Below are 13,473 nucleotides of genomic sequence, written 5' to 3' on the forward strand. Positions count from 1 at the left end.
CTACAAACCAAAATATAAAAATGAGTATTTTTCTAATTATATTTGTGTCCAACCTCAATCTTAAAAAATAAATTGAACAGTACAAAGAAGAGGACACAGGGCCCTTGAATTTTTAAGCATCTACTCTCAGGACACTGCTGAGACAGCCTACACCTGACTAGCCCCCAAACTCTTCCCCATTCCAGACTTCCAGCTCCAGTCTTCCAGCTCCGTCTTCTCTGATCACCACTCCCCAGGCACATAGTAATATTTCCAAGATGAGAGAATGCTATATTTAAATGATGCCTCAGTTCTCACACAGTACAACTTAAAAACAACAAGCAAGTGACAACCAAAAGCAGAAATGTATGGCACAGGTGAACTTGTTTCTTAAAAGAGACCAAACTCTGGAGCTGAAAAGTTTGGAAACCTGTCTCTTCTACGACAGTGTGCCAGCAGCTGTCTTTTGTATGAGCTGCTTTCTTTTTTCTTGCTCGTCGTGGCAATGAGGCAGAGTCCACAATAGGAGACAGTTTATTTAGTCACATTAAAGTGGGCAAGCACGTGGCGCGGAGTCTGACTTCAGCACCTGCGGCTCTTGGCCAACTTCTTTATCAAAGGCAAAAGTTCACACAATTGTCTCTGTTTATGAATTCACTGGGTTGTTGGGCAAAACCTGGTGTGCTCGGTGTCCCGGATGCTTCCCCACAAGCCACACGCGCTTCACCATCAAACCCACAGAACTACAGTGATCTGAGGGGAAATTGTGAAGTGAGCTCTTCCTTTATTTTCCAAGCGTCTGGATTGCCTCTTTAATGTCCGCCTGATGCTTGGCATATACTTTCTAATTGTGTTAAAGTTGTCAAGGTCAGAACAGTTTGAATCCAATTTATTTCACGTTAGAGAGAGACAGATTCTAAGCTTCCACTAAGGGATCTTTTTAGATAGGTTTCAAAGATCAAAGCTTGTAACAGAAGAGCTTAATATTTGGATTAGTCATGTTCTTTGTTGAATTTTCATCAGTTCAGTGGAATGTAGAACTCCCTAAATTTAGCATATCATGAATTATTCATAGTTATTATTTAACTGATAACATTCTAAGAATGTTATTAATCCCAGACTATGATTTTTTCCCTATTTCATATTTTAATGCAGTGTATATGAGTTTATAATATTTTTCTATACCAAGTAATCTATACAAGCCTGCCTCTTGTGTCTCTCAGATGGTATATAATTTTTCTGCCAATTCTACCTCATAATGAAAAAATAATTTTGTGTTAACTCGAAAGCGCTGACACTTTGTGGTTTCCAGCTTCTTTTTTTTTTTCAGATTTCAAAGGCAAGTGAGTAACCTTCATTTTTAGTATCTGGATAAAATGTGATCAGTATGGAATCCTTGATCAGGCACAGTTCAATAGGTATAACAGTTCAAACTTATTTACTACATCCGGTAATTAGTTCCTATAACAAAACAACAGGAAGCTAAATTGTAGAATGGGGAAAAAAAAGACTAGACAAGAAATCTGAAGATCTGAGTTTTAGACCTGGCTTCTCCAGTGGCAAGTTGTAGGACTCAGAGCTAGTCTTTCCAGAACTTGCACTATGTTTTGTCTGTTAAATGATGAAATGTTAGAGTGCTTTTTTATTATCTGTTGGCCAAAGGCGCAATTATTGATACCAGCAGTATTTTAGTAATTCTATATAACAGTACTATGAAATATAGACATAATTTTATAGGTGAGGTGATAGGCAATTAAGTAACCTGCTCAAGGTCATTCAGCCTGTCAGTTGTGAAGGAAAAATTTGAACCCAGGTTCAGGCATCTCAAAGCCCCATTTGTCACACTCTGCCTCTTTGCATTTGACACTCAGTACATATAAATGTTCCTGTTACATACATGGCCCTGGGTTGGGTGCTATATCACTTTATAAAAAATTTCTTAATTTATAGGTATATTTAACATTAAGCAGAAGAAATGCATCTGAGATTGGAACACAAAGGGCAATGAGCGCTTGAAGAAGTCTCTCTGAATTTTAATTTTAATTGGTCTCTCCTAAATGTATACTTGTTTCATAATCGATAATGTTGCATATTATCTAGTCCATCTAATTAGAATATAGCTGCAGGGAGCCAATCTTACAGACAGAGAATGTGTGATTCTGATGGACAGAGTAGCTCCAGGATTGCCAATATCATGCTCTCTGACCTTCTCATTTTGCATATCCTGGAGAGCTCCCCATTGGGGTATTTCTGCTGTGGAGAGGTACTTACAATCATCCATCAAGTTTTGTTAGCTTCTAATGGAGCTGAAATATGATCATTGAGAAAAGAACTGGAGGTCAACAGTTAGAACACATAAACATGCTCCAGAGAAGTCTGGAACTCTTCATTGCTGAGCAAAGCCAAAGGTGCCTGATATTCTGCCCTTAAAAGACCTATCTCACTCCTGTGATACCATGGTCTTGACCTCTTGAGCTGTGGTTTTTTCATTTCCTCGCTTAGCTGACATCACTCCCAGATAGATGGTCATGGCTGGGATTAGTCTATCTTATTCTGAAAAGCTTCTGGAATCTGTACCTCGCCTAAGCTAAGTGTTCTCTAGGATGAAGGGTATCTGGGTACCTGAAGCAATTTTCAGATCAACCAAAGCATCCCTCTACAGAGGAAACCTCTGAACTTTAGCTCTGAGTGAAGAACCATTGCTGCATCTGCCGTCTCTAACAAGGCCAAACACATGCTGGAGCTCTGTCTTTCTGTTGCAGATCAGGACTGTAATTTTTCTTCACTCCATTACAGTAGAAAATAACCTTGATTCCAAATCCATGTCCACCAGGGTATATAATCAAAACAATTTTTACACTTAAATAAACTTGGATAAAAATTCCACATATTTGTTGAGACGTAAAAAGTACAGTTACATCCACTTTTTGGTAGATGTCCAGCATAAAATGTTGCATGAAAGTAACTGAGCATTTTACAGACAATCTGAATTGTCATTGCTTTCAGAAATTTACACTGACAAGTACCCAAAAATAGTTATCACAGAGAAAGGTGTTAGCACCATAATTTAAACTATTTTTTACTAAAGAAAAATACAAAGTGTATGAATCCAGGTAACACATTGCAGAGGGTACACCTGAGTGCACCTCCCAAACTTGCTCAAGTGGCCTAACAACTACAGCGTGGCATCTACTACTTGTGACTGTGATGATGAGATCTGTTGGAAAGCACATGCTTTTGAAGTAAGACAAACCTTCGTTCCACTCCTTCCAGCTGTGTGATTTTGCAAAAAATGTTTAACTTCTCTGAGCTTCAGTTTGCCACATATTAAATATTGATAACTGTCTGAAGCAGAGTCTGAGACTAGGATTCTTGAAGTGATCTATTTGAGGGGGGTGAGGAGAGCAGGTGCTCTCAGGGCTACATGAATGAAGAAAGCAGGATAAAGAGGCAAAAGAACTAAGCAAGAAAATGCTGTATCACTTATATATCATAGGACATTATATGCACTCACTTTAGTCCCTCCCTCCGTAACGAGCAATACTTTTATAGTGACAAAGGTATTGTACAATGAATTGCCTTAATCACAGAGATGTGATTAAAATTAATAGATTGACATGACTAGCTATTAATGAAGTTTTTATTAGTATCCCTTTGTTTCGTTTTCATTTATTTTGTCGTCTGCTGGTATTTGCTACTGACTAACATTAGGTAGCAGGTACCAAAAGCTAAAGAATAAATCCATAGGAGGAAATACTTAAAAGTGGAAACATTTTATTCAATAACCCAATTTTGGGGTGCACATCAAGAAGGACCACCAGCAACTTGAGGTTAGTACATTGAACCTCATCTTGGGTGGTGTAAGTTGGACAACTCCTAGTGGGTGTTGGCTCTGGAAGAGCATTCCCTGCCAACAATTGTGCATGTGCCTTGAAAATTCAACTCATATTCCAAAGACATAGTGCCCAGGTGGAAAAGAAACCAGTAATAGTAATATTCAAATAACATGCTGTAAGTTCAAGGTCACTTCGTATACTACTGTTGTTATATTTACATGTCTGCAGTCATTGGAGTTTATAAGTATGTTCATGTAAATTGCTCAGATATTTTGTTTGATGAGCTATTTAAGGTTAAATAGGCATGTTCTTCATTGCTCTGTTATTCTTGCATTTCCTTTTCCTTTTTCCCCTGTATATATACATTTTTTTTTGCCTGGGTCATATTCAAATTGTCCAGAGCTATAAAAACTGTAATTTTTAGTTAATTCAATGTCCATGTGTCAGGGCCACAGAAGAATCATTGTTTAAAGCATTCCACTGTGCAGGTGCATGGTGGCTGGCTTTTGGATCTGAGCGTGTGGTCAGAACAGGGAACCATTGCATTTGACTTCATTTCTTTTTATGAAGGTATAAATTAACAAATTTTTAACCAGGTTTGAGTTTTTATGCTGCTTGAAATATCTCACATTTGCTTTGTCAGTGGAGCCTTAGAATGAAGTCTGACTACTGATGAGTTCAATGGAAATGTGATCTGCTCCAATATGCTTTAAACGTATATGCACGTACCAGTACTAGCCTCTCCTTGGGTTTTGTGTATGTTACAACTAGCATGCCTCTGTTTATTTTTTTTCTGGAGTTCTTACCAGGCAATCATTTTTCCTTCATTGCAAGTAATTATTGCTAATTTAATAGAAGGCCCAATATCACCGTTGCTTATAATGAGTTCACAATATTCCCCAAGGGAGGAGAGGAAAAGTCTCAGAGAGAATTGCTAGCAAACTTACCCTACCATAATTTGGGTCTTTATTAAATTGGAAACATATTTTGTAGGAAGTATCTTTCTTTTATAGCCTGAGGAGCAGGTGAGTAGAGAATGAGTGAATTTCTGTTCCTACATCTTATTGATATTTCTCGTTAAGCATATTGTCCATATCTACTGTTGAATTCAAGTTCCAAATAGATTCCTCATCCCATATCTTATGCTTTTGGGAAAAAAAGCCATACAAGAGGTCTAAGAAAATTCTGTCACTCTCAGATTGCAAGCAGGAGGATATACGTGGTAGCAACTTTCACTTGTACTCTAAAGGCCAAAGTTTTCCAGGCCAGTGTGTAATGGATTTGGTGGGTTGGGACCAGGGTAGATCATTGTGGATTTCATAGTTGTGTGCATTTAATATTATAAACCCAACAGAATACAGGTAGCATGGTTTATATACTCATCATAGGCTTGTTCCAGGGCCAGTTCTAGGAATTGATATGAAATAATCATTGTTAAAATAACTGCTTAAAAATATTAAAAGTTTTAACAAGCAGCTAACTGTAGTTTAGATGTGTTGTTAGGTGGTTCATGTTTAGTATTTTTTAATTCATATAACCAATGTGAGGTAGGTCCAAGGAGTCCCCCTCATCTGAGCATTCTTCACCTAAATCACCATAATTGTGAGTTCTGTAGGTAGCATAAACCTCTCATTCTATCAAATATCCACTAATGAACTGACCACTTTAAGCCATTTCCCAGCCAACAAGCCTCCTCCATTGACACACATGTTCTGTCTTTGCATCAGGGGAGTTGGTCAATCTCTAGCTACAAGTGGAATGTGTACTCACAACAAAGGGGTAAAAATGGAGCAATCTGTACAGCAAAGATTAGAGGGCGCTCTTGAGGAAACTGACGAAAAATGACTCAAAGGCCCAAAATTCTATGTCAAACTGCAAAAGTCAGTCATAAAACCATGGGTCTTTTATAGGGCAATCATAATATATAGGAAACATCAATAGCTGATTTTTCCATGTCTTAATAATGAGTGCATAATTGCAATTATAATCTACATGGTAGTTGATATAGATAAAATAAACCCACTTGCATACTTTCTAATTCCAGAAACAGTCCCATTTAGACATTTTTTCATTATTTATTAAAAATAATTTAATTCCCATTTTAAACGGATTCATTTTTAAGTGGCGTTTTTCCCTGCATGAATTATCCTCAGATAATAAGGACTTTCTGTGTACTTAATTTTATTTTACAGAAGAGGAAATTCGAGCTCAGAAGAGTTAAAGTGCTTTCACGCAGTCGCATCATTTACTAGCTGTTGACTTGAGAGAAATGTTTCCAACTAGAGAATTTTGACGCCAAGTCCAGGTTTCTTTTCACCGTATATTAGCTATTTTAAAATTCTCTTTCTCTCTTGTTCTATATCACATCATACTTTTAAATATCTTTAATTTGGCCACATCCTCCACTGCTCTTCCTCTCACGTGAAAATTCACTATCACCAAAACAATTTGTTCAGGCTCCTGCCATTAGGGGTCCCTTTTAGAATAGTCATTGCTGAAAGAGAGTTGTTTGGTTGACTATTCCATGCAGTCTGATGTTTGGAATCCCAGTAATATTTGACGACTACCATGGCGATGGCCGCCCTCCTTGTTGATACCATCTGTAGACCATGTGTCTAGATTTTATACTTACAGCTTCAGGATTTGTGAAAGTGACTAATTCGAAGGGTACTTTCTCTGATTAACTTATACAACTAAATATCCCTGACTTAAAAATATCAAATAGCCCACAGAAACATCAAATCAGTTACCTTATATGCTCTCATGCCTGGCTTAGCAATGTTTTTCTTACTGAACTTTCTTGTTAGCCAATTAAACATGACAATATACTTCAAAATGTAGATTTATTATGCACTCTTTGGCTCTAAAAATGTACTCTTGGTAGTAATTGGTATTGTTTGAAACTCTTATCTTTGTGCTTGGATAGTAAAAGGCAGAGAAATCATATGGCTGTGCTTTCAATGAATGGTTTTAAGACTTCATTATTTCAGAAAGCAATAGCATCATTTTTTTTTCTATTCAGTTCATTAGGTTCCCTCTATCTCTATGTCCAGTAGAAGATATCTGTCGCTTTAATGGAAATAAATAAAATAGTTCTAAAGTAAAGTAATGGCCATCTGCATGCCATCAATTCAAGAACAAGCTTGAAGTTATTTGGTTATAATGAAATAGAGCCTCTTTCGCTGTGATAAAAGCAACACTGCATTGTCATTATTCTTACAAAGATGGATATAGAACAGAATGCAATTATTATAATGACATTGAGGTAATAGGTATTTAGGTCAAGAGAATAAACAAAGATTATTATAAAAGTGAAAAGTATTTAAGAATTAATGTAAAATCTTGAGCCTAATGTGTTCATCAAGCGTGGACAGCATTTCATGTGAATGAGGTGATGTTCAACCTGTATGAGTTGATTTTAATGATGCTGGGAAGAACGTCTGTCCAAACACATATGTTCCACACACGAGTTCCACTCAGTGCCCAAGAATGCAGAATGGGTAGCTTCTGTTGTTCACTAAGCCCATGTTATCATTGACACAAATTTTCCTGTTTCCCATAAAAGACCTAGACAGGTACTGTTCTTGCTCTCCTGCCTGGGTCTGCCCAGCATCATGGCTAACATAGCAGCTTCTGTAAAGAAAATTTCTAGGTTTAAAATACTGTTCTGCAACTTACTACTCTTTTGACCTTAGACAAGTGACTTAAACTCTCTGTGCCTCAGTTTCCTCATCTAAAATATGGGAAAATAATAGAATTTTACCCTAGAGTTGTTATGATTGAGTCAGTGTATACAGAATATTGCTTAGCACATGATACCGGCTCAATAATTACATTATTATGTCATCACACATTCTCAGATACTAGATGTCATTTAGACAATTTATGAAAATATGAATTAAATATTAAATTAGTGCTTAATATATGTGAAGCACCATGTTAGGGATAGAAGCCCAGATCTCAAGGAATTTAGAAACCAGTGATTAGAACCTTTTAGTTTTCTTCAAGGGTTTTCTCAGAGAGAATTAGTTTACCACCAAATCTATAATATTCTGGTGGCCACTAAGTGGTCTAGTCCACTGAAAGTGTGAGTCACCTTTACTTGTCCCTGAACTTGAGGGCATCTGAGAATTATTCCTACCCAGGGTTTTCGAGTGAATTCCTTGTAGAGGTGTGAAGTCAGCACTAGCTTTCCATTTCTCTTAAGATATCATTGACTAAAAGACCCCATATTGAATAGCTTTAACAGCATTGCTCCAACCTATTCTTCCCTTAGCTCTCTCTGTTTCAGTCACGTTAGCCTGTCAGGTCCTCAGACATGTTCTGCTCCTTTGCATCTCATGACCTCTTCACATGCTCTTTCTTCTGTGTAGGACAACCTGTACATCACATCTGGCTTATTCCTTCAGATTTCTGCTTAAAGCTCACCTGCTCAAGGCAATGTTCTCTAATTCCTTCCCACACTGGGCTGCATCCCCATAACATGCTCTCATAGGACCCTCTATTTTTCTTTAACAGTTACCACAAATACAGATACAAATAATTAACTTTATAACAACAATAGAAGGGCATCGTGTTGACAGATAACTAATAGTAATGAAACTATATGCAATTAGTACCTCATCAGTAAAAGAAGAGTAAGGACAAGAGTGAGTGGGAGAGAGAGCAAGAGAGAGAGAGAGAAACACAAGCATTTAAATTCCATCCATTATGCCACTTAACAAGCTGATGACCTAATGCCTAGGTATTGGCAAAAGATGACATGGGAGCCCTGCTCTTTCCTCAGCTATTCTGATTAACCAATTTTCCTTCATTATGAAATGGAATATAAGTATTTGAACTTATCTTTTTCAAACATTATGGCTCCTTGACACAAGGCAACAACTTTATCTTGTGCTCAGTGAAAAGAAAAATGAGTCAAATTCTAGGAAAATTGGTTATGTTGAATTAATTAAAAGACTCTATTGAGACCCGGGGCAGGGGGTGGGGGGGGCCAGTGGCACCTCCCTAGGGGATTTCTAGGGTAATTTAGGTTATGTGAAATTTTTATCTTACATGCTAATGTAGAACCTAACAGACAATGAGGATGCAACTCTCTCTGTTTTTATTTAATATTTGTAATCCTAGTCTAAAACATAAGGTCTGTGAGGGCAGCCGGTACACCTGGCAATTTCATCACTGTTTCCCTAGCACATAGCAGGATACCTGGATTCTACTAGAGCTTAATAAATATTTGTTGAATGAATTAACATTCTGCCAATGTTTACGGGATCAGTCTATGTATTTGGTAACAAATACAGAGTTTGGATTTAGGGAGACTAAAGAAGTAGAAAGATAGACAGAAAAATTTCAGATCCTTGAGCATTATGCAGACTTTAGATAATCTATAGAAACTTAAATTAAAAAGGCAGAAAAACTGAAAGCTGCACTTGACAAAGTTCAGTGTTTTTTTTAATTGCGGTCCCATTGGTTTATAATGTTATAGAAATTTCATGTGTACATCATTCAATTTTAACAGTGTGTTTTAATGAAGACTTAGGTATGTAAGGCAACATTCTGTCCTTTAATTCTTTTTCTAAGCCAAAGTCTAACTGAAAAGCTGACACCTTCCTTATCATTTTAGGTCAAATGAGCCGGACTCGATTTGTCATTATGCCAACCCAAGGAGAAGGACGGCCGTGCCCTACAGAGCTTACCCAGCAGAAAACCTGCCCAGTGACCCCCTGCTACAGCTGGGTCCTCAGCAACTGGTCTGCATGTAAATTGGAGGTAGGTCGTGTAATGACACTCAAGAGAAATGCTTCTCAGTATGTCCAAAGCACTTGTCTGGTCAAACCTATTCTCTCATGGAATAAATTTCACAGCACCAGGGGCCTGGCACAGAGTATTTGTATGCAATGGAGAACATGGAAAAATACAACCAAATGACTTAACCTCATGCAGAGTGATATTGCTTGGAAAATAAATAGCCATTCATTAGGCCCTGCTTATAATGGACCAGATCATGGGACTTTCAATCTCTTTTGGCATCCTCAAGAATTCTCTGTTATTTTCTTGGCTTTTTGTAAATATCAAAGTGTTATTGAATTAGGCCAAACCCTGATGCTATGGAAATGCACAGCTTGCTGTAGACTGTATTTCTTAAAGAGGCACTTTTAGGCTTAGACAAAATCTTGCATATGGGCAGAAAACCAAAAGTGTATGAAAGTTATATTTTAACATTATTACACAAACCAAGGTTACTACACTTTCCTCATTGATTACTTTTTTATTGGCCTGAAATATAAATGCCTAGCAACATCATAATATATCACATACCCGGAGCTTTTGCTGGATCAGCAAAGATCCTCTACTGCATTTTCTCTCTGGCTTCTTGCATAAGAAAAAGCACATTGATTTTTCCTGTTTTCTTATTTTACTAGTTTATCCTTCAGCTCATGTTCCAAAGCATATTTTAATTAGGTAACAATAATTCTGATTATGCATTAAGAAATCTGCAGAGTATTCTCATAGAGATGGTTAGTGTTCCTGTCAGGATGACATTGTCACGCAGCATTATTATCTTGCAGAAGTTAAATGCCCATGTATTTTAATAAGTCCCAGAGGATCAAAAATGTGTGGAACATTTGTTCAGTCTCCGTTTTACAGAAAAGAAGGTAACCATGCTAATTAATTTGATAATAACCTATAGGCTTTAAATATGAATACTTTGTCTGCTAGTCTAGAATCCTCTTTCCTAAATCTTCAGCAATTTTGAAATGCAGCTTGGAATCACTTACAATTAAGAAAATGGAAGGAATTTAGGAACCCATTGCAGGGGAAGGGAGAGAAAAAAAAGTTAGGAAGGAGAGAGGGAAGGAAGGATGGATGGAGGGCTGACACACTCCATGCTCTGAGTCATACAAGGCATACAACTGCTGCTATACCTTACTTGTTCTTTTGTACTTTCCCTTGTATCTGTCTTCTCAGGTGTCAGTAGCCTTTTCTGATAGACAATTCTGCCAACTTGTCCCATAAGAACATTATGGGGATAAGCCAGATGTCATTTTTCATTTTGCTGTCACATCTTGAGCTTTTGCCGGAACCATAGGGGCAAGAGTGGTGGCTTGTGAACATTCTCTGTAGCAGTACTGATGAGGCTGGGGCTTGTGGCATCTGTTGGAGATAACCCAGAATCGAAGGCACTGGAGACCACGAGAGAAGGTGATTGGTTTATATATCCAGAAATTTCAGAGCTGCCTTAGACTTCTAGATGAGGTTCCTCGGACTCACGGACACTTCCAATCAGGAGGAAACTTGAGTTCGACTTAATCCAGACAAAGCTCTCAAAACACCAGTGTGTAGTTAATTATTCTGGGGTGGGCACCTTACCAAAACAGGGCCAATCAATCAGCATTCTTCCCCAAGAATTTGGAATAGAATTGAAGCTGTTCAAAGATACTCTATTCAGGAACGCTTAGCTGCTGCATTTTCCCACCTTATAGATAAAGTCAGTCGTTCAGAAGCAAGAAAGAAGATGACACACAAAAAAGCAGAGGCCATAGAGAAAGGGAAGCATGATATTTGAGTTTTCCCTGAGTTTGAACTGCCTTTCCCAAAGCCTGATTGTGAACTCTTTGTGAGATAGGTGACACAATATCTTTTCAGTGAGTTGCCTTTTCTTAGATTTATATATAAACTGAGATTTTGGAATTACTGATCAAAATACACGTGGGCCTTTGCACACAAAGGAAGAACACCTCTCACACAGCTGCGCTTCTGCTTCTCCTTGTCCCATCATATCCTAACCTGCCAAATACTGGTTTATAACCTGCTCATTCACTGAGGGTGGTGTTGATATTCAAGTGGCCAATTGACATGAAGTGTATCAAACCATAATAAGAGAAGCTTGCGCAGGGCACAGTGGATGCACCAATTCTGCCACCATCTTATGTGGAAAGAGATTAATGAAAGGAAGTGTTTATTCTCAAGCTGCACTGTTTTTTAGTTTCCTAACTCCTTCTTTCCAGGTTCCTCAGCTGAGAACACGTATCCACGTACATGTTGATAAATCTGCTTTAGGAGCCGAGACTCTGGGTTCTGCCAGCTCCTAGCTCTGCAATTTTTGCCAAGTCTTTAAACTCTCCGAGCTCCTGTTTTCTTATCCATATCATGGAGGTAGCAATAGTACCTATTTTTCTAGGGGTTTTGGTAGGGATAAGACAGTTTATATACAGTGCTTAACATAGCACCTGACATAAATTAAGAGCTCAATAAATTGCAGTTGCTATTATAATTTTGATTAAAACTATGATTATGATTATTAGCACCATCTGCCTATCCACGTCTGGTGGAGACGCCAATTCAGAGTGTCCAAATGTCTGTTAGTGGTCAGGACAGTGAAGAGTCGGTGAGAGAAGCCTCGATGTTGACAATCTTGCTCCAAGAAGCCTGGGCCTGTTTTCAGTCCTTGGTGTATAAAGTCTCATGAATTAGAGTGAGTGAATGTGTGTTTTATGAATGAATTGATCATTCTGTTGCTGATTTCTCTTCATATCATGGCTGTTGTCAAAGGTATAAGAGATTAAGGTGGAATATGGATACATACTAGGAGCATATTATTTTTGTCTTGGTTTTTAAAGTGATCTCTGATGTAGACTTGTTTCCCGTCATTTCTTCACACTCCATCTCCTGGAATGTCAAACAAAACTCTAATCAATCACATCTTCTGTTACCTGCGGTTCCAGATAGGAGTAATTTCAAATTTCATACATGCTGGAATAGCTTCAGACCCTTCTCTCCAAGTACACAAAGTCTGATACTATATACACCCTAGACAATTCCACTAGGGAATAAACATTTACTAGAACATTTGCTTCAAATAATTCTGTGAATTGATTTTAAATCTCCACTTATCTCCAAAAAAAACTGCACTTAGGTTCAAAATTAGAGTAAATTCTTTTTGGCAATTTCACAATAGCCATAGAAACTATTAGAGCAATTACGAAGTATTGATAAATCAAGTGTGAAAATTGCCGTCTTAGATAAACAAACCATAATTCTTGTCAAAACATCTCTAGGAGAGGATATGATGGCCCTAATTTGTGTGCTGATTTGGATTCTTCAGGCTTTAACTTGGACCTCCTCCAAGTCTCACCTTCTCTTTTGGCCAATCTGTTTGAATCGTAACTATGTCAAGAATCATAATTACGTCAAGAGTTTTTCTCAGCAGCCACTTTGTAACATCCTGCGCCTCCAGCAGTCAGTCCGCGATCTGCCCTCGACTCTCAGCAGATGCTGCCACAGTGCCTTGACCTTGGTGCTTGGCAGGCCCATCAGGCCCGGGATCACCTGCTCTATGCCCTGGAACACTGTCCTGACTGCTTTAGCTGACCACCCTGTTCTTCTTCACTCCTGCCACTGCAAGAGCCATGGAAGCTCCCAGGCCTAGGTCATGCAGTTTCTGGGTCCTGCAGGGGAGAAGGGATAAGGAGATGACAAAACTCGGTTTCCCAGTGCAGAGCACAGTTATCAGACTGTAAACTAATAATGGTTTTAGCATGTAGCACCCCTTACTGCAGCCACAGAGGTGCAAAGGCTCACTTTCTTTCTCTCCAATCATACCATAGTAATCATGAAGGCTCTAGCTCTGCCACCAACTTCTAGACGTAGGGGAAGC

The 13,473-nt window shown here is 38.2% G+C and overlaps 1 protein-coding gene across 1 annotated transcript in view; it reads left to right on the plus strand.

Annotated features, from left to right (window-relative positions):
- The window catches only part of LOC124233816 (thrombospondin type-1 domain-containing protein 7B), a 674,290-nt gene that overhangs the window by 642,446 nt on the left and 18,371 nt on the right, over positions 1 to 13,473 (plus strand). Inside the window, exon 21 of the mRNA XM_046651040.1 lies at positions 9,439 to 9,584. Within this exon, the coding sequence (XP_046506996.1) occupies positions 9,439 to 9,584 (146 nt within the window). The remainder of the gene's footprint in view (positions 1 to 9,438; positions 9,585 to 13,473) is intronic.

The sequence above is a fragment of the Equus quagga genome, unplaced genomic scaffold (genome assembly GCF_021613505.1).
Source record: "Equus quagga isolate Etosha38 unplaced genomic scaffold, UCLA_HA_Equagga_1.0 251_RagTag, whole genome shotgun sequence".
In the NCBI taxonomy this organism is placed as follows: Eukaryota; Metazoa; Chordata; class Mammalia; order Perissodactyla; family Equidae; genus Equus; species Equus quagga.